The sequence below is a fragment of the Ananas comosus genome, linkage group 2 (genome assembly GCF_001540865.1).
Source record: "Ananas comosus cultivar F153 linkage group 2, ASM154086v1, whole genome shotgun sequence".
Taxonomy (NCBI): Eukaryota; Viridiplantae; Streptophyta; class Magnoliopsida; order Poales; family Bromeliaceae; genus Ananas; species Ananas comosus.
In genome coordinates this window covers 1,162,631-1,181,288 of record NC_033622.1, presented here as the reverse complement: position 1 = coordinate 1,181,288, position 18,658 = coordinate 1,162,631, and the positions used below count along the sequence as shown (strand labels likewise).

General features: G+C 31.4%; 1 protein-coding gene across 2 annotated transcripts; it reads left to right on the top strand.

The window, feature by feature from the left end:
- Positions 8,283–12,161, top strand: LOC109723710 (tRNA (adenine(37)-N6)-methyltransferase). 2 transcript variants are annotated; one of them, XM_020252184.1, is made up of 9 exons: positions 8,283–8,396; positions 8,511–8,606; positions 8,707–8,819; positions 9,480–9,675; positions 9,746–9,838; positions 10,212–10,271; positions 10,393–10,467; positions 11,168–11,248; positions 11,731–12,161. In XM_020252184.1, the coding sequence occupies exons 3-9, from the start codon at positions 8,779–8,781 to the stop codon at positions 12,091–12,093; spliced, it is 909 nt and encodes a 302-aa protein (XP_020107773.1). In that variant the 5' UTR covers positions 8,283–8,396; positions 8,511–8,606; positions 8,707–8,778; the 3' UTR covers positions 12,094–12,161. The 2 variants fall into 2 exon arrangements, with proteins under 2 accessions (XP_020107773.1, XP_020107766.1); XM_020252177.1 differs by lacking the exons at positions 8,283–8,396; positions 9,746–9,838 and having other exon boundaries at positions 8,573–8,606.

Genomic DNA, 18,658 nt, shown 5'->3' with positions numbered 1-18,658 from the left:
CTCATTTATTAAACAAATAATCCATTTAAAGCTCATTTCGAGCCGGATACGAGCGAGTTGCACAGCTAGCTGTGCTCATAATGTCAATTTGTGCAATAATTAGCATATGCGTACTATTTTTGTACAGGTTCATGGGCAGAAAATTTTGATGTACCACAAATCGGCGTTCGCATCGACGTGCTTTCCACTTTATTATTTATTTATTTTTTTTAAAGAAAAAGATAGCATGTAACCCGCTTTATTTATTGTGCTTCCTATTTTATTAATGTATGAAAAATGGTTGTTGGAGCTTCTCCCTATTTTTATTTTTTCTGGGTCTTAGTCACCATTTTTTTTTTTTTTCATGATTGTTCTTGTTAGAACAGTGCATTTTTGTAGATTTTTCATGATTGTTCTTGTTAGAAGAGTGCATTTTTATAGATTATTGATATATATATTTATATATAACTTTAAATTATTTAATTTAATTTATTTAATTTTTTTTGAAAGAGAAAGGCAGCATGTTATTTATTTCGTTATTTTTTGAAAAATAAATTTAACTGAAAACGTGAAGTAATTAGACTTTGAACTTAGAACGGATAAGTATTTTACTTTTTTGAAATGTGTTATTGCTAATTCTAGCTTTATCTTCCCCACATTTATTAGTGTATCAATTATAGGAGCATATTGTGGACAAGCCTTATGCTAATCAACATTATTTTATAGAAATACAACTAACTAATTAAACATTACCATCCTGTATAATATATAGATAAATAGCATTTTAAACTATTTTTAACTAAAAAAATAATAATATTGTCTTTTGTTAGATCTCTAAAACACTATGACTCAATAGAGTTACTCGAGATAAATTCCTTGTGAAACATTAATTACCTGTAAGATTTTATTAGAGAAGTAAATCATCTAAATTTTAGGTTCGCAATCTCAATTTTGCTTTTAGGCACAAAAATTTAGCGGCAAAAGCAGATCTATTTTTTATTAGTATCACATTAAATTTAATAAATCTGATTAAATTTAGTTAATTAAATAATAATTTTTATTAATATTAAAATTAGCTTTGTTAATACATTATCATTTTTTATTTATAATTTTTTTTTTTGTTTTCTATTTATTTAATTGTAGTAACAAGGGATGCTAAAAGTGGTCAAAAAAGTACTCTTCCATGTAATGACAAAAAGTGAGCATCTCCTTTTCCCCAAGGCTTAAGCTCGCATGCAATTTCCATTTGCTATTCCCTAGAGCCCTTGATTAACATTATAATCTACTATTATAAATTAATAATATAATAACTACTTTGGGTACAACCATGCGTGCTAATTAAGGTAATAATTAGGTGTGTTAATTAATGCATGCTTTTTGCTTCCTAAAATAACGCATAAAAGGGAGACATATACATAATCCACTGAAAAATAATTTGCATTCTTAAAATAAAACTCTTAACATTATTAATGTATTACTAAATAGATATAGCGTTTTCGTATAACATACATTGACATATAAGTAGTATATAAAAAATAGTAATAGAAGGAATATATGTTCTCGCTATTATTAATTAGAGTATTAATACTATATACTTTTATAATATTATTTTTATACATCGTTAATATGTTGATAAATTTATATGACAGATAAGAATACGGTCGTATACTAATTAAAATACTTCAGATCATATGTGTTAACATGCATATTAATAATATACAATATATAAAAATAGGGGCAATTGTTTATATATTTCTGAAAAGTTTCCGACTTTCTAATTTACCTCTCTTAGAAGGCTAATATTGAAAATATCCTAGAGCAAGTGGCAAAGGACTTGGTGGTTGGTACCCGAAACCCAAGTTCGAATCCTAGTTGGTTCACATTTTCCAGCTAAGTTTATTTCTAAATAAATTAAACGAAGTGGGTAGTGTGCTACCTATCTCTCTCAAAAAAAAAAAACATATTTCAATTATACCCTTAGATTTAAAATCTGTTAATGAACTCTGTTATTTCTATGAAATTACTATTTTGTCCTTTCAAATATACCTTTTTACCATTACCGATTTTTCTTATATGCCCTTAAGTTAGGGGCACAAAAAATATTTTGCTTTTTGGTCTTTTCAAATATACCTTTCTATCATCACCAATATTTCTTATTTGTCCTTAAGTTAAGGGCAAAAGTGGTATTTTAATTTTTTTAACTATGGTAGATATTTAACTTACGTTTAGCCCAAGTTAACTTAACATATGGTTACTGTAGAGATATTTTGGAATAACAGAGGAGCATATAAGGAGTATATTAGAAAGAAAAAAAAAAATAGAGTTAAATGAGATATTTTCAAAATTTTGAAAAATATATAGACAATTATCCCATAAAAATAATATTATAAGAGACATAAAAGTATTTCTCTATTGTTTATTTTTAGTTATCAACTAATTAATATATATAATTACTCCCTTAATCTAATGGGAGACACAATGGATAAGATTAGTTAGCGCCTTTAAGAACATTTAATGGTTTTTTTATTTGGTTATCCTTTAACACTAAGCTAAATGGGAGAAATTATTGCATGCACCAAGTGTACCATGCACCAAACTCTGAACCTTATTGCAGAGGTTTAAAATCATAATTTAGTTCATCAGATGTGTTTTACGACAGTAAAAAAAGAGCGTGTTAAATATTCAGTTTGTTTTAACTCGAGCAATTTTTTTACTTTTTTTTTGTTCTATGCTGTCGATTTTTAGAACTACTTGAATCCTAGATAGAAATTTTTTTTACAATTGTTACTTTTTATCTATAAATAGTTAAGAAGATATTACATTATTTAGCGGATCCATTTAAAATTTTTGTGGCTTTGTAAATTTATTATCATAGTAGAGCTATCCAACGCCTATGTAATATCCTTATGAAAAATCGATCACATCAGAGTGTTTTCAAAGTCGAATTCACTTTGAATTTGTAAAATTATAATTTTATCTCAAAACATTAGTTATCAAATATTGAATACATGATATGTTGGGTGTTCAAAAATCGTTCAAACATTCGCTCTCAAGGTTAAAATGTTTAAACATTCTCTCTACAGAAACACTGGTAAAAATATATAAAACTTTTTTCAACTATCATCCATTTAGGTTTGGCTGTCTAGCTTTTAAAAATCTTGATTTTACTATTTGATCTTTTAATTTATTTGATTTGAATTAATTAGTAACTTTTTAACTTCAATATTTGAACGTATTATTTATTTTTGCTGTTTTAGTTATCATTTTTTATGTAATTTACGTAACTATTAATTTCTTAAAATGAGAAACCAACTTACATTTTGTATTCGAAAAAACCATCAAATTATTATGCTGGGTACTAAAATTCAAATTTTGACAAATTGAATAATCGAATCAAGATGGTCAATAATTCAAATAATTTTATATTTTTTAAAAAAAGCACTCACAGAGATTAAACAACCATTAAAGAGCCAACAACTCAAAAAAGGGAAACTTTTTGTGAATAACAAATTCAGGGTCTCAGCAACCACTGCCTTTTTCCTCCACATTGTAGCCTCACACAGAGTGATGGAATATAAATTAAACAATGTGATCATACCATGTTCTACAGCCCCTAAGCCAAAAGATAAATAAGGGGGTAAAATTTAGGTTAAAAATTTAAAACATATGAATATTCTTCTCTTCTACAAGAGAAATTATTATCTGCATCTAATGCGTAAGTACGCATATATTTAACATTCTATCTGAACATCTTACGGTAGAGTATACATCTTATACCGAAGGATTTTTAAAAACTTATTCTAGTTTTTTAGCATTAAGAAACAAAATTAAGAAGATGGTGAGTAAATTTTGGCCTTTTATTAGAGTTTATGGCGTTAGATTTACGCCTCCAAAGTCGGTGTACAGTTACTATTGATCAAAATACCCAACTAATAGGGTATATAAATTAATTTTACAACCTATATCATTCAAGAGTTCGTAAAATTCTTTTGGGTTTATATTAAGAAAAAAAAGTTGACGAGACTGTTAGAGGGCCGTGAGTTTTTGAGGCTTCGTTTGGTTCGGATATAAGTAAGAACTACTTATTTCAGAAATATAAGTAAGAACTACTTAGATATAATCAAGACCAATTTTGTTTGGGTAGATATGATGGAATAAGAAAGATAGTGAGTAGTTATAAATAGAAAAATGATATTATCCCTTTCGTTATATTTGAATTTAAATTTTTAAATTTAAAATTTTAAATTTTTATTTCTAAATTTAAAATTTAACTTCTAAATTTCAAAATAAAAATTTAAAATTTAAAATTAAACTCTCAAATTTTTAAATTTTAAAATTTAAAATTAAGAACAAATTTAAATTTTAAAAAATAAAATTTTAAATTTTAAATTTAACAAATATAAAATATCAATAAATTTAAAACTTAAAATTTAGAATTTAAAATTATAAACTTTAATTTTAAAATTATAAATTATAAATTTTTTAAAATTTAAATTTTAAATTTTAAATTTTTTTTTTAAAAAAAAATAGGGATAGAAACAACTTGTTCCTACCCTTAGGTCGAATAGGGGGTGAGAACAAGCCATTCGCACAGGGGTTATCCCAAGACAACCTGCTAAGGGTGAGAATAACTTGTATCCAATCCAAACGGGCTTGAATGAATAAGAATGTAAAATTTATACCAAGTTTAGGATGCAGAGAGAGTGTTGCTCACAAAATATGGGTGGGGAGTAAATGACAAAAGGTACAAAAGAAGTGGGAGTCATGAAATCAAGATAAGAAGAGGAAAGCAGTTCTGGTCAGGACAGAGGGAAAAAAACAAAAAAAAGAGAAAAGGGAAGACAGCAAAGTCAGTTGTTACTGCCTTTTCTTTGCTTAAAGCCTGGGGAAATTAAAAGCAGGATGGATTATCTGACCAAATTTTTGGAGAAGTAATTTTGTTGCTTTGTGTTTTATCTCTTATCAAATTTTAAATACTTATGCATAGTTATATCATTATATATACTTAAAACTATACTATTTATGCAATTGAAGAGCTATTGTGACATTCATGCGAGTAAGAACTTCAGTTGGAGCTTCCGAATAATGCTTTAGTGAGGAGCCCTGATTCGTTGTTTTTTTTTTGTTTTTGTTTTTTTTTTTTTGAGAAATAGGTAGCAAGCTACCTGCTTCATTCATTAAGCAAAATAAATTTAACTTACAAATTGGAAGCAGCTAGAGCCTCTGAACCGAGCCGATGGAATAAGAGAAAACGAGAAAAAAAACCACGTCCGTGTGACCAAACAAACAAGGGAAAACAAAATAAAATAAACAAAGGGGAAACAAAAGGCAGAGCACGGGAGAATATCAAAGGACCGAGCCCTGATTCGTTGTTATGTGTCAATTTGGAAGCAGCTAGGGTCTCCGAACCGAGCCCTGATTCGTTGTTATATGTCAATTTGCTTCTATCCAAGGATTTTAAATATTCTTTTTAGAATTTTAGTATTAAAAACACTCAATACAGTCTTTAAGTAGAGGTAACACTAACACATAGCAGTAGATCGAAGGCTTCCCAACAATGCCTTGTTGGGGAGCTCTCCACTAAAATTTTATCATAAGTCAGGCTCTCTCTTTCTCCTCTTTCTAGTGCTTGAGATAGTTAAAATCAGATTCTGATTTAATTGATTGACATACTCAATAATGGTATGCCTAGTCCTAAAAATAAATAAAATAAAATTAGGATAAAAAAAACTATATTATTAAAAAATTTACATAAATCACAAAATTATGAGTTCCGATCCTACTGAGTCATTCACTTTACGATGTATTTTACTATAATCCACCTATTCTTTTTTTTTAGAGATAGGTAGCATGCTGCCCGTTTCGTTTATTTCATTTAGAAATAAACTTAACTGGAAATGTGAATCAATTATGATTCGAACTTGGGTCTCGGGTATCAACCACCAAGCCCTTTGCCACTTGCTCTAGAGACGGTCGGTATAATCCACCTATTCTGTAGTCATTACATGTGGATCTTAATTTTCTTCTTCTTCTTTTCCAGAATCTTGTCTGAGTCTTGCGTGCAGGCTCCTACCGTGAAAACTCCCAACCCCGACTGTCTTAATCTAATGCTCGAGAAGCCGATAACTCGAGCCTTACGTTTCAAACGCATATCTGAGGACCTAATTCTCAATTCTAAGATGGTAATTCAAAATAACGGTCATCAAGCTGGTCATCACCATGCAATCTGAGACCATAAATTTGAAACTAAAATTAAATTTGATTCTCATGGAGGCGCGCGACGGTCTCGGCTCGAACCGAGGGGTTTGAGTCGCGGCACTAGCCCTACTCTTGTAAACTGAGCGCCGCGCACTTATTTCTCATCAGTCATCGCGACAGTGGTACATATCTGTGAAACTTCTTAGGCTCATAACATATACAAAACCTGGAGAATCTCCCAGTAGTACTTTAATATAAGCCTTTTAATTATAGAGATAGTACTGCTGATCACACAGCTTTTTCTTTTTCTTTTTCTTTTCCTTTTTCTTTGATCTTTTCTTTTATAATTATTATCTTTTATGGCACAGTGCGTTTGCCCCGGCCCAGTTTGGGGCTTCCTCTTTTTCCCTAATTTCTCGTCGTCTTCTTCTTCTTCAATCAGCTTTAATTCTATACACACATGCATGTTGATGCGCATGCGTGCAACTTTGCTCAGAAGCGCTTTTAATAAAAGCTTGAAGGTGGAGTAAAAAACTGTTACATACCCCATGGAATTCATGAATGGCAGCACATGACCAGTAGAAGATGAATCTTTTTATTAGGGACAAATATTCTAAGGATAGTTGCGCTGCACCACCAGGCTGTTGGATGTGGCCCTGATACCACATGTTGAAACTTTATTAGAAACTAAGATCGTATTTTCTGTCATAATTTTGATTTCAATACCCGGATTATCTCATTCGTTATCTGCAAGAAAGCAGGACGTTTCGAGTCTAATTCTCTTATCCTTGGAGATGGAGCCGTTATAGAAAATTAGATTAAGATTAGACCGGGACTCATGTATATTACATATTTATATATAATTTGATGTAAGAATGTTAAATCACGTTTGTCTATCAAGAACGCGTCCAAGTACATCATAACCGTTAGATTTTCCGTATCTTTATAAATCGACTTGAATAGACCGACTGTATCTTTATAGATCGCCTTGAATAAATCATGTGGGCCATATCCAACACAGCCTCCCAACCTTTTGACTTATGTTTGGGATTACAGGAGATTGCGTTTACCTACAGTAAAAAAAAATACGATTAAAAAACTATTACTGTACATTTGATAGACGGAAGTGATTTCTTATAATTATACTAGAACTTTTTTTTTTTGAGAGATAGGTAGTATACTACCCGCTTCATTTACTTCATTTATAAATAAAATAAATTATTTATAAATAAATTATCTTGAGTACTATATTTGTGGCCTTCAAGTCTTTTTTTTTTCAGATAAAATAAATTATCTTGTAGATAGAATATACTATCCTACCAAATTATGAACATCAGCGCATTTCAATGAGTAAAAATCAAAGCAATTTCTCACAATTGCACAAAGAATTTTTTTTTTTTTTTTTTTTTTTTACCGAATAAGTTATTGCTGAAAAAAAAAATCTCACTATAAGGATACTTTTCATATGACGCTTGGAGAAAGCAACCCCAAACAATATAATAAATACGAACGCTTCAAAAATGTCGTCATATAAACCGTCATTTGTATCAAACCAATTTATCGAATGATAAACTTCACTGTTATTTTTAATTTTATCGATGCTTGGCATAAGTACCGGTACACATGTGACGACTCTTCATTTACCAACACTTTCAAATATGTCTGCAAATTATTTTTAAACACTTTTATGTATCGTGAAATACAAAAGCAAAGGTCCTTAAATGCTAACTTATTTTTTTTAACACTTATAAGTAATTTCATGTTTTGGTCAGTTATGGCATATTTTGCACGATTTTACCAGAAAATAAAAAAGCATATTTCTATATACTTTTTCTCGAACTCCGTCTTGCCGATGAGCTTTAGATAGGCCTCGATACTAAACACCCACTAAAACTACATATGCCTAAACCATTTCAACTAAGTGGGCTAGGCCTTGATGTGAAACCCAAATTAGGCCTTGTTCAAGCTGGGCTTTACAAAACTAAATTTTTTTTAACAAAAAAAAAAACTGTTTCCGGGCCGGAAATAAAGTATTTAGGCCCAATAGTATTCGGCCCATTGGGCCCTTGTCTTCTTCATCGAACTCATCGTCTCCAAAACCTCGCAAACAAGCTCTCTCTCTCTCTCTCTCACATCCATGGCGTGCTCCCGAACCCCCGCGATCGCCGCGATCTCCTCCGCAATCCTCGTCGTCGTCGTCGTCTTCGTCTCCGTCTCAAGTAATCCCCCCTCGCTCCCCCCTCTCCTCTCTTCGCACTCCTCCGAAACCTTAAACCCTCGATCTCGCTCTCTCTCTCTCTCTCTCTCTCTCTCTCTCTCTCTCGCTCCCCCAGGTTCCGTCTACGCGCGGAAATGTCGGCGGTTGGCCGCGCGAATCCGCGAGCTCGAGGCCTCTCGCGGAGCGGCGGGGGCGGGTTAGGGCTCAACAGGTCGATCCTTCCCTCACCCTATTCTGCTTGCTTTGTAGTGTTCAAAATCGGTTTGGAGTTGAATAGTAGTGTGTGTTGTTGTGGAATTGGTTGTGTGTAGGCGTTGAGGGAGGCGTTGGCTCAACGCAATGGCGATGGGTCGAGGAAGGCGATTTCATCGTCGGTGTACCCGATGAATCCCATTGGCGTGGTGCAATCCTGCTTCTCCACAAGGTATTGAAATTGTGCTTCATTTGTATTTACAGTTCAAAATTTGAAAAAAGAGATCTTTTTATATTAAATACTGTAATCTCTGTCTCATCAGCTTGCAATTGAGGATTAAAGTGAACTTTTTTAGGTGATTCAAAATTAAATGTTCCTTTTTGCCTTACATTCATTTACAATTGGACGAAGATGAAGAATCGGAATTAGTTGCATGTAACAGGACTATAAAGCATATGGATAGTAGATTTATGTTCTTTTGCATTCTTTGACTGATTCTTTGTCACTTTGATTTATAGAAAGAAAATTAACGGAGTTTTGTTATTGTGAGTGATTGGTGTTCACTTCATCATATCATTGTAATCAACATTCGTTTTTTTGAGACTCTATTCACAGGTGTTGTCTATATATTTTCCTTGACATATGTTTTTTAGTGCGAGGGCTCAACGTGTGAAGAAAAAAAAAAATCGTAGTAGGTTGATTTAACAAGTCCTGGATGGTTCTTTCATTCGGTTGAAATAAAACTGGCTGGTTCTTACTTTCTCCTGTTTAACCCCTCCCCTTTTCTCTATCTTTTCTAACTATTATCGGATTATAGTAAGGAGCAAAAGCCTCAGGATTGTATGCTTAATTATGTGTTATGTTGTGCCCATAATTCCCCTTTCTTTGCAGAAATGGCACTCCTAGACAACCTTTACTTGTTCCGCTTGCTAGAGCATGCTTGGTACTTGACCCAACTCGTGTTCCTGCAGAAGGGCTTGAAGGCCTCGCTGACTATTCACACTGTTGGATCCTTTATGTATTTCACTTGAACACTGACCTTGATAAACTGTGGAAAGAACCTTCGAGATCCAAGTTCAAGGCGAAGGTGTGTTTCTTTCCGTTCCATTTTCTTTGAAAGATTTAATTATGTAATTGCTCATTTTCTTTTTAAGTAGGTGAGAGTGCCTAGACTAGAAGGTGGAAAGATGGGAGTCCTTGCTACTAGATCTCCACATCGGCCTTGTCCCATTGGTCTCACTGTTGCAAAGGTGGGTTAGTGCATGAGCGACATGTAGTAAAAACCATTTTCTATTCTTTTTTATTACGGTTTTCTGTAGGACTATTGCTAGCCTTCAAAATATGTCTTTGGAGTTGCAAGCAACGTTGCAATCTTTGGATAAGTTTTTTTTTTTTTTTTTTTTGAGAGAAAGGTAGCATGCCTACCTGCTTTGCTTTTTTTCTTTTTTTCTTTTTTTCCTTTTTGTTAGAATAAATAAACTTAGCTAGAAATGTGAAGTAACTAGGCTTCGAACTTGGAAACTCGGGTATCAGTCATCAAGCCCTTTGCCACTTGCGCTAGCGACTTTTGGTAATCTTTGGATAAGTTTGATTTTCCTTTTTCTCTATTTACTGTTTTTATAGGTGGAGGCAGTAGATGGACATTCAATTTTACTATCTGGAGTAGATTTGGTTGATGACACGGTGTAGTATTTTCTACTCCTGTTTCTTAACATTGTCATTTTTTGTGACATAATGAGCTCATGCGATGGATTTGGCAGCTTTATTTATAAATTTGTCCTTATGGCTTGACTTGCATTAACAGCCAGTGCTTGATATCAAACCCTATCTGCCATACTCTGATAGTGTCGAAGGTGCAACTGTTCCTAATTGGGTAAAGGTATGTTCTAGAAACTATTTGAAAATTTAGCTTCATTACTTGAAAAAACATTCCACATGGCGTAGTTGCGTATCTCATTTTCAAGTCTGTACACATATTAGCTATACCACAAGCTTGTATTTTCTACTTGTAAAACTTTTAAAAATATTAAATCGTGCATGTTGGAGAAACTTCATTTTTGGATGAACTCATATTGTTCTTGTGTGCTAGTACAATCTTGGTTTGTGGAAAGTTGTTCCGGGCTTTAATGTAGCTCTAGTAATCTATTCGAGGATTGAAGGTCTTGCAAGACATAACATTTTTTTGGTTTGCATCTTTATGCCCTTCAGTGATGGATGCACCTTTTCTAACTTTTTCTTTTCTTGCACCTGAGAGAGCAGGAGTAACTGTTATAATATGGTGTTTGTTTATCCACTGGGACCTTAGATTGATACTGGAAATTGAAAATGGAAAGTTCAAAATAGAGACCATTGATAATATTTTGCTTTCTGTGGTTCTCTGAGGACTGCCGATTTTGGAGAAAATATTTAAATTCTGTTACTTTTGTATTCCTAGAAGTGGAAGAATCTAATGCTTTCGTCTTTTTCTTCCTTTTTTTTTTTTTTTTACTTTAGTAGTCTGCTCACTTCTTGCACATCCTAATGAGCTGTGCCTCATAGCCGTGCTCTTGACATATTTGTTATCTTGTACTGTGTCACAGGGAGATAATAAATTAGCTGTCAGATCTGTTAGCTTTTCCCCAGAATTCGCTTCTTCTCTTTCCAGTTGCTGGGTGCACACCGTAAGTTAACTTACTTTCTTTAATCTTATATACGAGTTTTAAGCACAAACTTCTGATCCAAGGTTATTTTGGATGCATCTATTATATTCTTGTTTTCCTGAGCTACAGCGCACTTAAAACTCTGACAGCATGTTTCTATTAACTAAAAAAATGGTTTAGGATTTTGCATTAGAGGTTCTCAGCCTTTAAAAGAAGTTTTAATTTTCTTTCAATTGTTACAATTAGGTCCATAGTCTTTTCATTTCACCCGTACTTTTTTGGTTAAATTTGCCCAGCAAATTGGATAGAAATACCCATGTATATGGCAATTACATGGACATTTCCATCAAATTTAACTGAGGAATTCATTTAGAAGGTCGAGGTTGCAACGAAATGCAAGCTACATTACACCAAAATCTCATAACAAGGTTTCGGACGCCGGTGCAAATTTACCCAGTATTTCACTTCTAAATAGCTTGCTACCTTTTCCATTTTTATTCCAGCAAAAGCAATCGTTATATGCCTCTGCGGACGAGTTTCGGAGCTTTATCGAGGAGGTGCTTGCATGGGATATTAGGTCACTGTCTCAGAGAAGCCGCCCCCACAGCGTTGACATGAGAAGTGAGGACCATGGGAGTTACGGCGATCTTGAGGAGGATGATCAGGATGAAAGGCTTTGTGATTTAAGTCGCGACTCACATGCGGATGTCATATATCACCTACTTCTCGAGGGAATCGATGTTTCGTATAGAATAGATGAAAAATGTAACGTCGTTGTCGAAAAGGCCACTCTTGTCTGTAATGTCGGAGACCGTAGTAGCCGCGGTTACTTCATGTGGAGAGACAAACTTGAACAGAAAAAATGACTAGCCCCTCTTTCAACTCATTTCTTGAGAGGAAGTAGTAAAGCTTGTTAAGAAAACATTTTACAGTATGTTGTTGCAGAAGTTCTTACTCGTGTTTGGTTCGGGAACAAGGGAGAAATAAGCTCTTGTTCCCCTCTCTGTTTCCAAATGCTAATTTTTTCATCCGAGAACAGTAGTTTTTCTATTCTTGGAATAAACTGGTATAATCCGCCGGTATAATCTTGGAGCAGCTGTTCCACCCTCTCTCTTGAAAGTTGAAACAAGTTTGTTTGGAAACAAAATTAATTTAAGTCTGATCTAATTTTAATTATGGTTTTAAATTATTAATTAATCTAATTAATGTATTTAAGTTATTATCTATTTGCTTAAATAGTAAAGTAATTAATTAATTTATTATTTATAATTAATTAACTAATTAAAAATTAATAGTTTAATCAATTTATTTAATAACCAATATTTATATTGATCAACTATTAATATTTTGAATAATCCATTTAATTTTTAACTAATTATTTAATTTAAATAATTTACTAACTAATTAAAAAGTTATGTTATTTTTATAATTAATTAATTAATTAATGTATTAATTAATTAATATTTAATTTATTAATTTATTTATAGCTAATAAATTTATTAATTTATTGAATTATTTTTAATTAATATTTTGATATTAATTAATTAGATAAAATAATTTTAATTTAAAATAATAACTCTTATTTATTTTGTTTCAATCTAACTACCCAAACATTATTTATCTTATTTCCTAAAAACAATCTAATTTTCATCTTAACGTAAAATTGGTATAGTTCCTACTTATGCCTCAACTTGTATCTATTTTTGGAATAAATAATTTTTACTTATACCCGAACCAAACGCAGCCTAAACAACCAAGTTTTGGACAAATCAAAAAGTTTAGTGCTTCTGCCATGGGGGGGAGATATTGACATGAGCTTGTGGGCCACACAAGTGAAATTTCAAATTGGAAACTTCGGAATCAAATCTACTGCAGTGAAGCAGTTGATATTTATTGGGCCAATTAATGATGTGAGGGGAGTTTCAGTAGTAGTTGGTTGTTGAAGCCTGTGGGTGTACAATAATTCATTGAATTTGATATCATTTATTGAGTTGGATAATGCAGGAAGATTCAGCTGCAGCTGGGAGAGACCAAGAAAATATTACAAATTATATGATATTTTTTTGGATACCTTGCAATTGCACCTTGTTTTTAATGAACATCATCACCAAATTGATGTTTTAGCCATTACTTTATTATCCCAAAAGTTTTAAGAATGTTGAACATAATAAACATGTGATGAAACTCGGATCCCTGTTAATTAAACTCAGGCACTGAGTAATGCTGCTTTTACAGATAATTTTACAACAGCTTACAGAATTTGAGATTTTGAGGACTCAATTTTATTCTTGGCCTTGAAAATTGACATGTCATGCATGATTTTCAAAGCCACACACCTGAGACAAAATCATTAAATTCCAAATTCTGTTAGAATTTGTATATAAGCATAGTATTAGTGCTCGACACTGGTGCTACTAAAATGGAGAATTATTAAAGATGATGAAGTGATTTAGTGCGACAGCTGGGGTAGCGTAGCATTACTTTATCCATGAATTCAAGGTTCAAGGTTCGAATCTTTGTGTGTGTGTGTGTGTGTGTTTTAGAAAATGAAAAGTTTCGCAAGTTTGAGCTTATCGTTTTTCTAGTATTGTAATAATGCGGATTTCTCGAGGGTTTTCTAGGGAATTAAAAAAAAGAAAAATAAAAAGAAAAAGAAGACACCTACTAAGGATATGCCTCAAGATGCTGAGGTTCTTGATGATCTACAAATTATCTATTTAGTTGGAGAGTTAATTCACTTGTCTCTAACACCCACCCTTCATATTCAAAGTGGTTGGTGAGATCCAAAGTTGTTATAACTCTCCCTCTCTTGAGGTTGCTATTTGTATGTTTTTATGTATGTCTCCTCATAAAACTTTACATTTGCTTTTCACATCAAATCAACTAAGTAGAAATTGATGTATAACTAGATTGAATTAACCACTTTGAACTTATATAAATTATGAATCATTTTGAATTAACTAATCAATTTTTTAAAATTTGGATTTTACTATCCAACTTTTCAATTTGCTTGATTTGAGTCGCCCAACGCTCCTTTGACTTCAAAATATGCATACGATATTTACAAGTTTGATTAGAATACTTTATACAATTTTCACAACTATAAATTTATTAAAGCATGTAATTAACTTAAATTTTGAAGTGAAAGTATTGTTGACTAACTCAAATTAAACAAATTAAAAAATTTGATAGTAAAATCAAAATTTTAAAAGATTGAATAGCCGATTCAAAATGATCCATAGTTCAGATAAGTTCTGCACGTATTTACCTAATTATAATGGTAATAATCCATCACCATTTGTTATATAGTTGACATTTTCGGTTTTATAACCCAAGTAACAACATTTACTTCATGTTTTATTTACAGGTTTATGACCAAATCATTTCCATCCCTTATCTGATATGGTAGTGTTCTCTCAAAGAAAACAGATTAAGAATGATCTTAATATCATATTTAAGTGTATGATATAAACAAAGTTTTGCCACGTGGACTGACAACAGAGTTAATTATCCTAAACGTAGTTATCATAACAAAGTTTTAATAATTTGCTGTTTCTGTCAAATACCATAGCAAATATTTTTTTTAGAGGAAATATATATATATATATATATATTTGCTATAAAATCCACATAAAAGGTCCCTTTCTTTCTTGTCACATATGAAGAGAATTTTGTTAAGTATTGAATTTGTTTTGGTCAACTCTTGAATGAGTCATTATTCCTTTCATTCTAGAAATAAAATTTTCTAGATGCAATTTTCATGTCCATGTTGATGATGTAATTCTTAAGTTGTCTCTATCCACAAGCTTTTTCAAATCATGAAGACAAAGATAAAGAAAAGTAAAATAAAATTTTTTTTTTAAATAACATGTTATCTGATTTATTTAAGTTTTTTAAAAATAAATTTAGCGTTTATTTCATTTAGAAATAATAAACTTAGCTGAAAATGTAAATCAATTAGGATTCGAATTTGGGATCTCCGATATCAACTACCAAATCTTTTATCACTTGCGCTAGGGACGGTTGATTATTTTTTTTTCTAAAAGATAGGTAGTATGCTATCCGCTTTATTTATTTTATTTAGAAATAAACTTAGCTAAAAATGTGAATCAATTAGGATTCAAACTCGGAATTTCGGATACCAACTTCTAAGCCCTTTGCCACTTGTGCAGTAATTAAATTTTGAATTGAGATTCTTAGTACTAACCATCAAATCCTTTGCCAATTTCTGCTATCAATAAAAAAAAAGTTGAATATTAATTTTTTAATTATTGCTATGTTGGTTTAGATGGAAATGTTGATTTTCCATTTTGATAATAAGTTGATGAAATCTTGGATTGGGTTTTAGCAAGATTTGGATTTGAATTATAAACTGAAAATTTCTATAATTATCAAAATCACATTTGTGTACTATGAGAATCCAACACAAGATAACACCTGCAAGTAAGGATTTCATCAACTTATTTGAGACTAAGTTTTACCATATAAAATAAAAATTAATTTTTTAACCTTTTCTGCCTTTTTAAGATAGATTGGCATCTAGCTTTTTCTTCCTTTCAAATAGTTTTAAATAGTGCAATAGTTACCTTAAAAAATTAATTTTTATTTTATATGGTAAAACTTAGTCTCAAATAATTTTAAATAATGTAACTTTCGTTTTAAACAACGTAACTTTGTCTTTTTCTTCTTTCTTCTTTATTCTTCGTATTTTTTGTAGCGGCCACAACATATAATTATCTTCTTAAAAGAAAAAAATAATATTTTTTATTATTTATTATTTTTTATTANATATATATATATATATATATAGTGCCCTCTCTCTCTTGCCTTTGCTGCTGCCATCGCACCCCCCCAACATGCTCTTTGTCCCCATTATCCTTAAATCTTGCGGCACCCTCATTGCCATCGTCGTTTTCACCTCTGAGATTTATACCATATCTGAATTGGCATCGACAGATGTATCAGTGAAATAAGAGAGCGAAGTGCGACGTCAATGTAGGGATGGTGGAGGAGGAGGAGAAGGGAGAAAAAACTGAAAGAGAGGGAGAGGAAGAAACAACGAAAAAGAAAATAAATTGAGAGCGGAAGGAGAAAAAGAAACGAACAAAAGAAGACGACAGAGAAAAAGTAATAATAATATTTGATTAGTTTACTAAAAATTCAGGCTAATCTGCAAATTTAAAATGGCGGCTTGTTTTTGTAAAAATGCAAAATTGATTGACTTTTATGCAAATTAGTTAAGATAAATTTTGTATATTTTTATCTTAAAAAAATAAAAAACGTATAAAGTTTACCTAAATTATAGACTATTTTGATTTGGCAATCCAATCTTTCAAAATTTTGATTTTAATATCCAATCTATCATTTTGTTTGATTTGAGTGAATCAACGATAATTTTTGCTTTAAAAATTTAAATATGTTGTATATCTTTATAAATTTATTTAATATATTTTTAAAATTTTAAATTTCAGATATCGTTGACTGACTCAAATTAAATAGATTAAAAAATTAAATTAAAAATTTAAAATATTAGATAGTCAAATTAAAAAAAAAGTACTGTTCAGATAATTTTTTTATACATTTTTATTTTCTGAAAAAACTAATGAACTATGTCCCACATTTCACGTGTACCCGTGACCAAGTAAATTACGTGTTCCAAACTTCGAATCCCCGGGTTGGGTGTGACAAAAGACATTCCAAACTTTTTATTATCGAAAAAATAGGTTAATTTCATACCAGTCCCTATAAATATAATAAATTATACATATTTTTTTATAAAGTTTAATTTTTATATATTGTCTCTATAAAAATTCTGATATTTTCAAATATATTCCTACCGTTAGAATCCATTAAAAAAATTAGTTAATCATAGATAAAATACTTAACTTGATTAGTTAATGAGATAAATTGACCTTTTTATCGCTCTTCAATTATATATTACGCCAAAAATATTATTTTACTTATAAAATAAATAATATTTTAACGGTATTAAATCAGAAGAATATATTTAAAATTATTAAAATTTTTACATAAATAATATATAAAAATTAAAATTTATAAAAATATATTTATAAAAATTTATATAAAATTAACCAAAAAAAAAAATCTCACAAACTAGGGATGTCAATGGATATGGATACCCGAAATTTTATCCGAACCCGAACCCGAATGAAACGGATATATCCGATGGATATGGATATGGATTCGGATATGAATATAAAAAATAGAAACATGACGAATATGAATTTTGATTGTACCCGATCCGAACCAGAACCCGACCCGAACCCGAATTTATTTTGTATTATATATAATATATATATATATATATATATATATATATATATATATATATATATATATATAAATTTGATGTTATATTTGAATTTGTATTTTAAAAATTTAGATTTAATATAATATGTTTTAAAATATTGAAAAAAGAAATAAGTGTTTCGGGTTCAAATTTTCAGATTCGGATTCGGGTTCGGGTTTCGAATTTTCGGTCGGGTTCGGATTTGAATATGAATTTTTAAAATCCGTCGGATTCAGATTCGAATTCGGGTCTCGAGTTTGTAGTCGGATTCGGGTTCGAATTTTTAAAAATTCGCTCCGAATCCGACCCGTTGCCATCTCTACCACAAACACAACTCCATCATCAAGCCCGCGTGACGCACCATTAATTCCTCCACCCCACCAACCACAGTCGCCGCCCACATATCAGTGGCATTCCCGTAATTCTCTCCATTCTCAGGGGCAAATATTTCTCGGCCCTTTTTCCTTTTTCTCTCTTACTCCCTGCACCCGGTGCATTCTTTTTATCGAAGAAACAGAATGTGTGTACGAAGTGTTCAGTCGAGAAAAATTAATAGATTTCACAAAAGACTAGTCCAGCAAAAGCATATCAGCATTGCAGGGGATGCAAAGACCGTGGGAGATTTTGGTACGAGAAATTGATATTGCTACAAATAACATAGTTTTAGTGAAGTAACTGAGTGGTTGATGCATTTTCAGAACACGGCATCCTAAGATAGGTTCAGTATAGACCAATAAACTGATGAACCCGGTGTACGGAATAGCTTTTCGTCCGCGCTGTGCCACGCTGGCACTTTTCGCCCACACAATTTTATATTTTTGACTCGTTTTTTTTTTTTTTTGGTTTTATAAAAAAAAAGGTCGTCAGAGGAAAAACCAGGAGAGCCCACGCACAAGAAAAGAATATATAAAAAAAAAATTCCCTCTAAAAAAAAAACAAAAATTATTTAAATTATTATTAAAAATTAGAGAGTAGTTTAACCCTTTAAATACTCTGGGTCAATTTTTTTTTTATTTCTTTTTTTATAGTATAAATCCGACCCCTGCTTTTTTGCTTCGCTCTCTCACACACTGTAGCGTCGAGACTCAAGAGAGAGAGAGAGAGAGAGAGAGAGAGAGAGA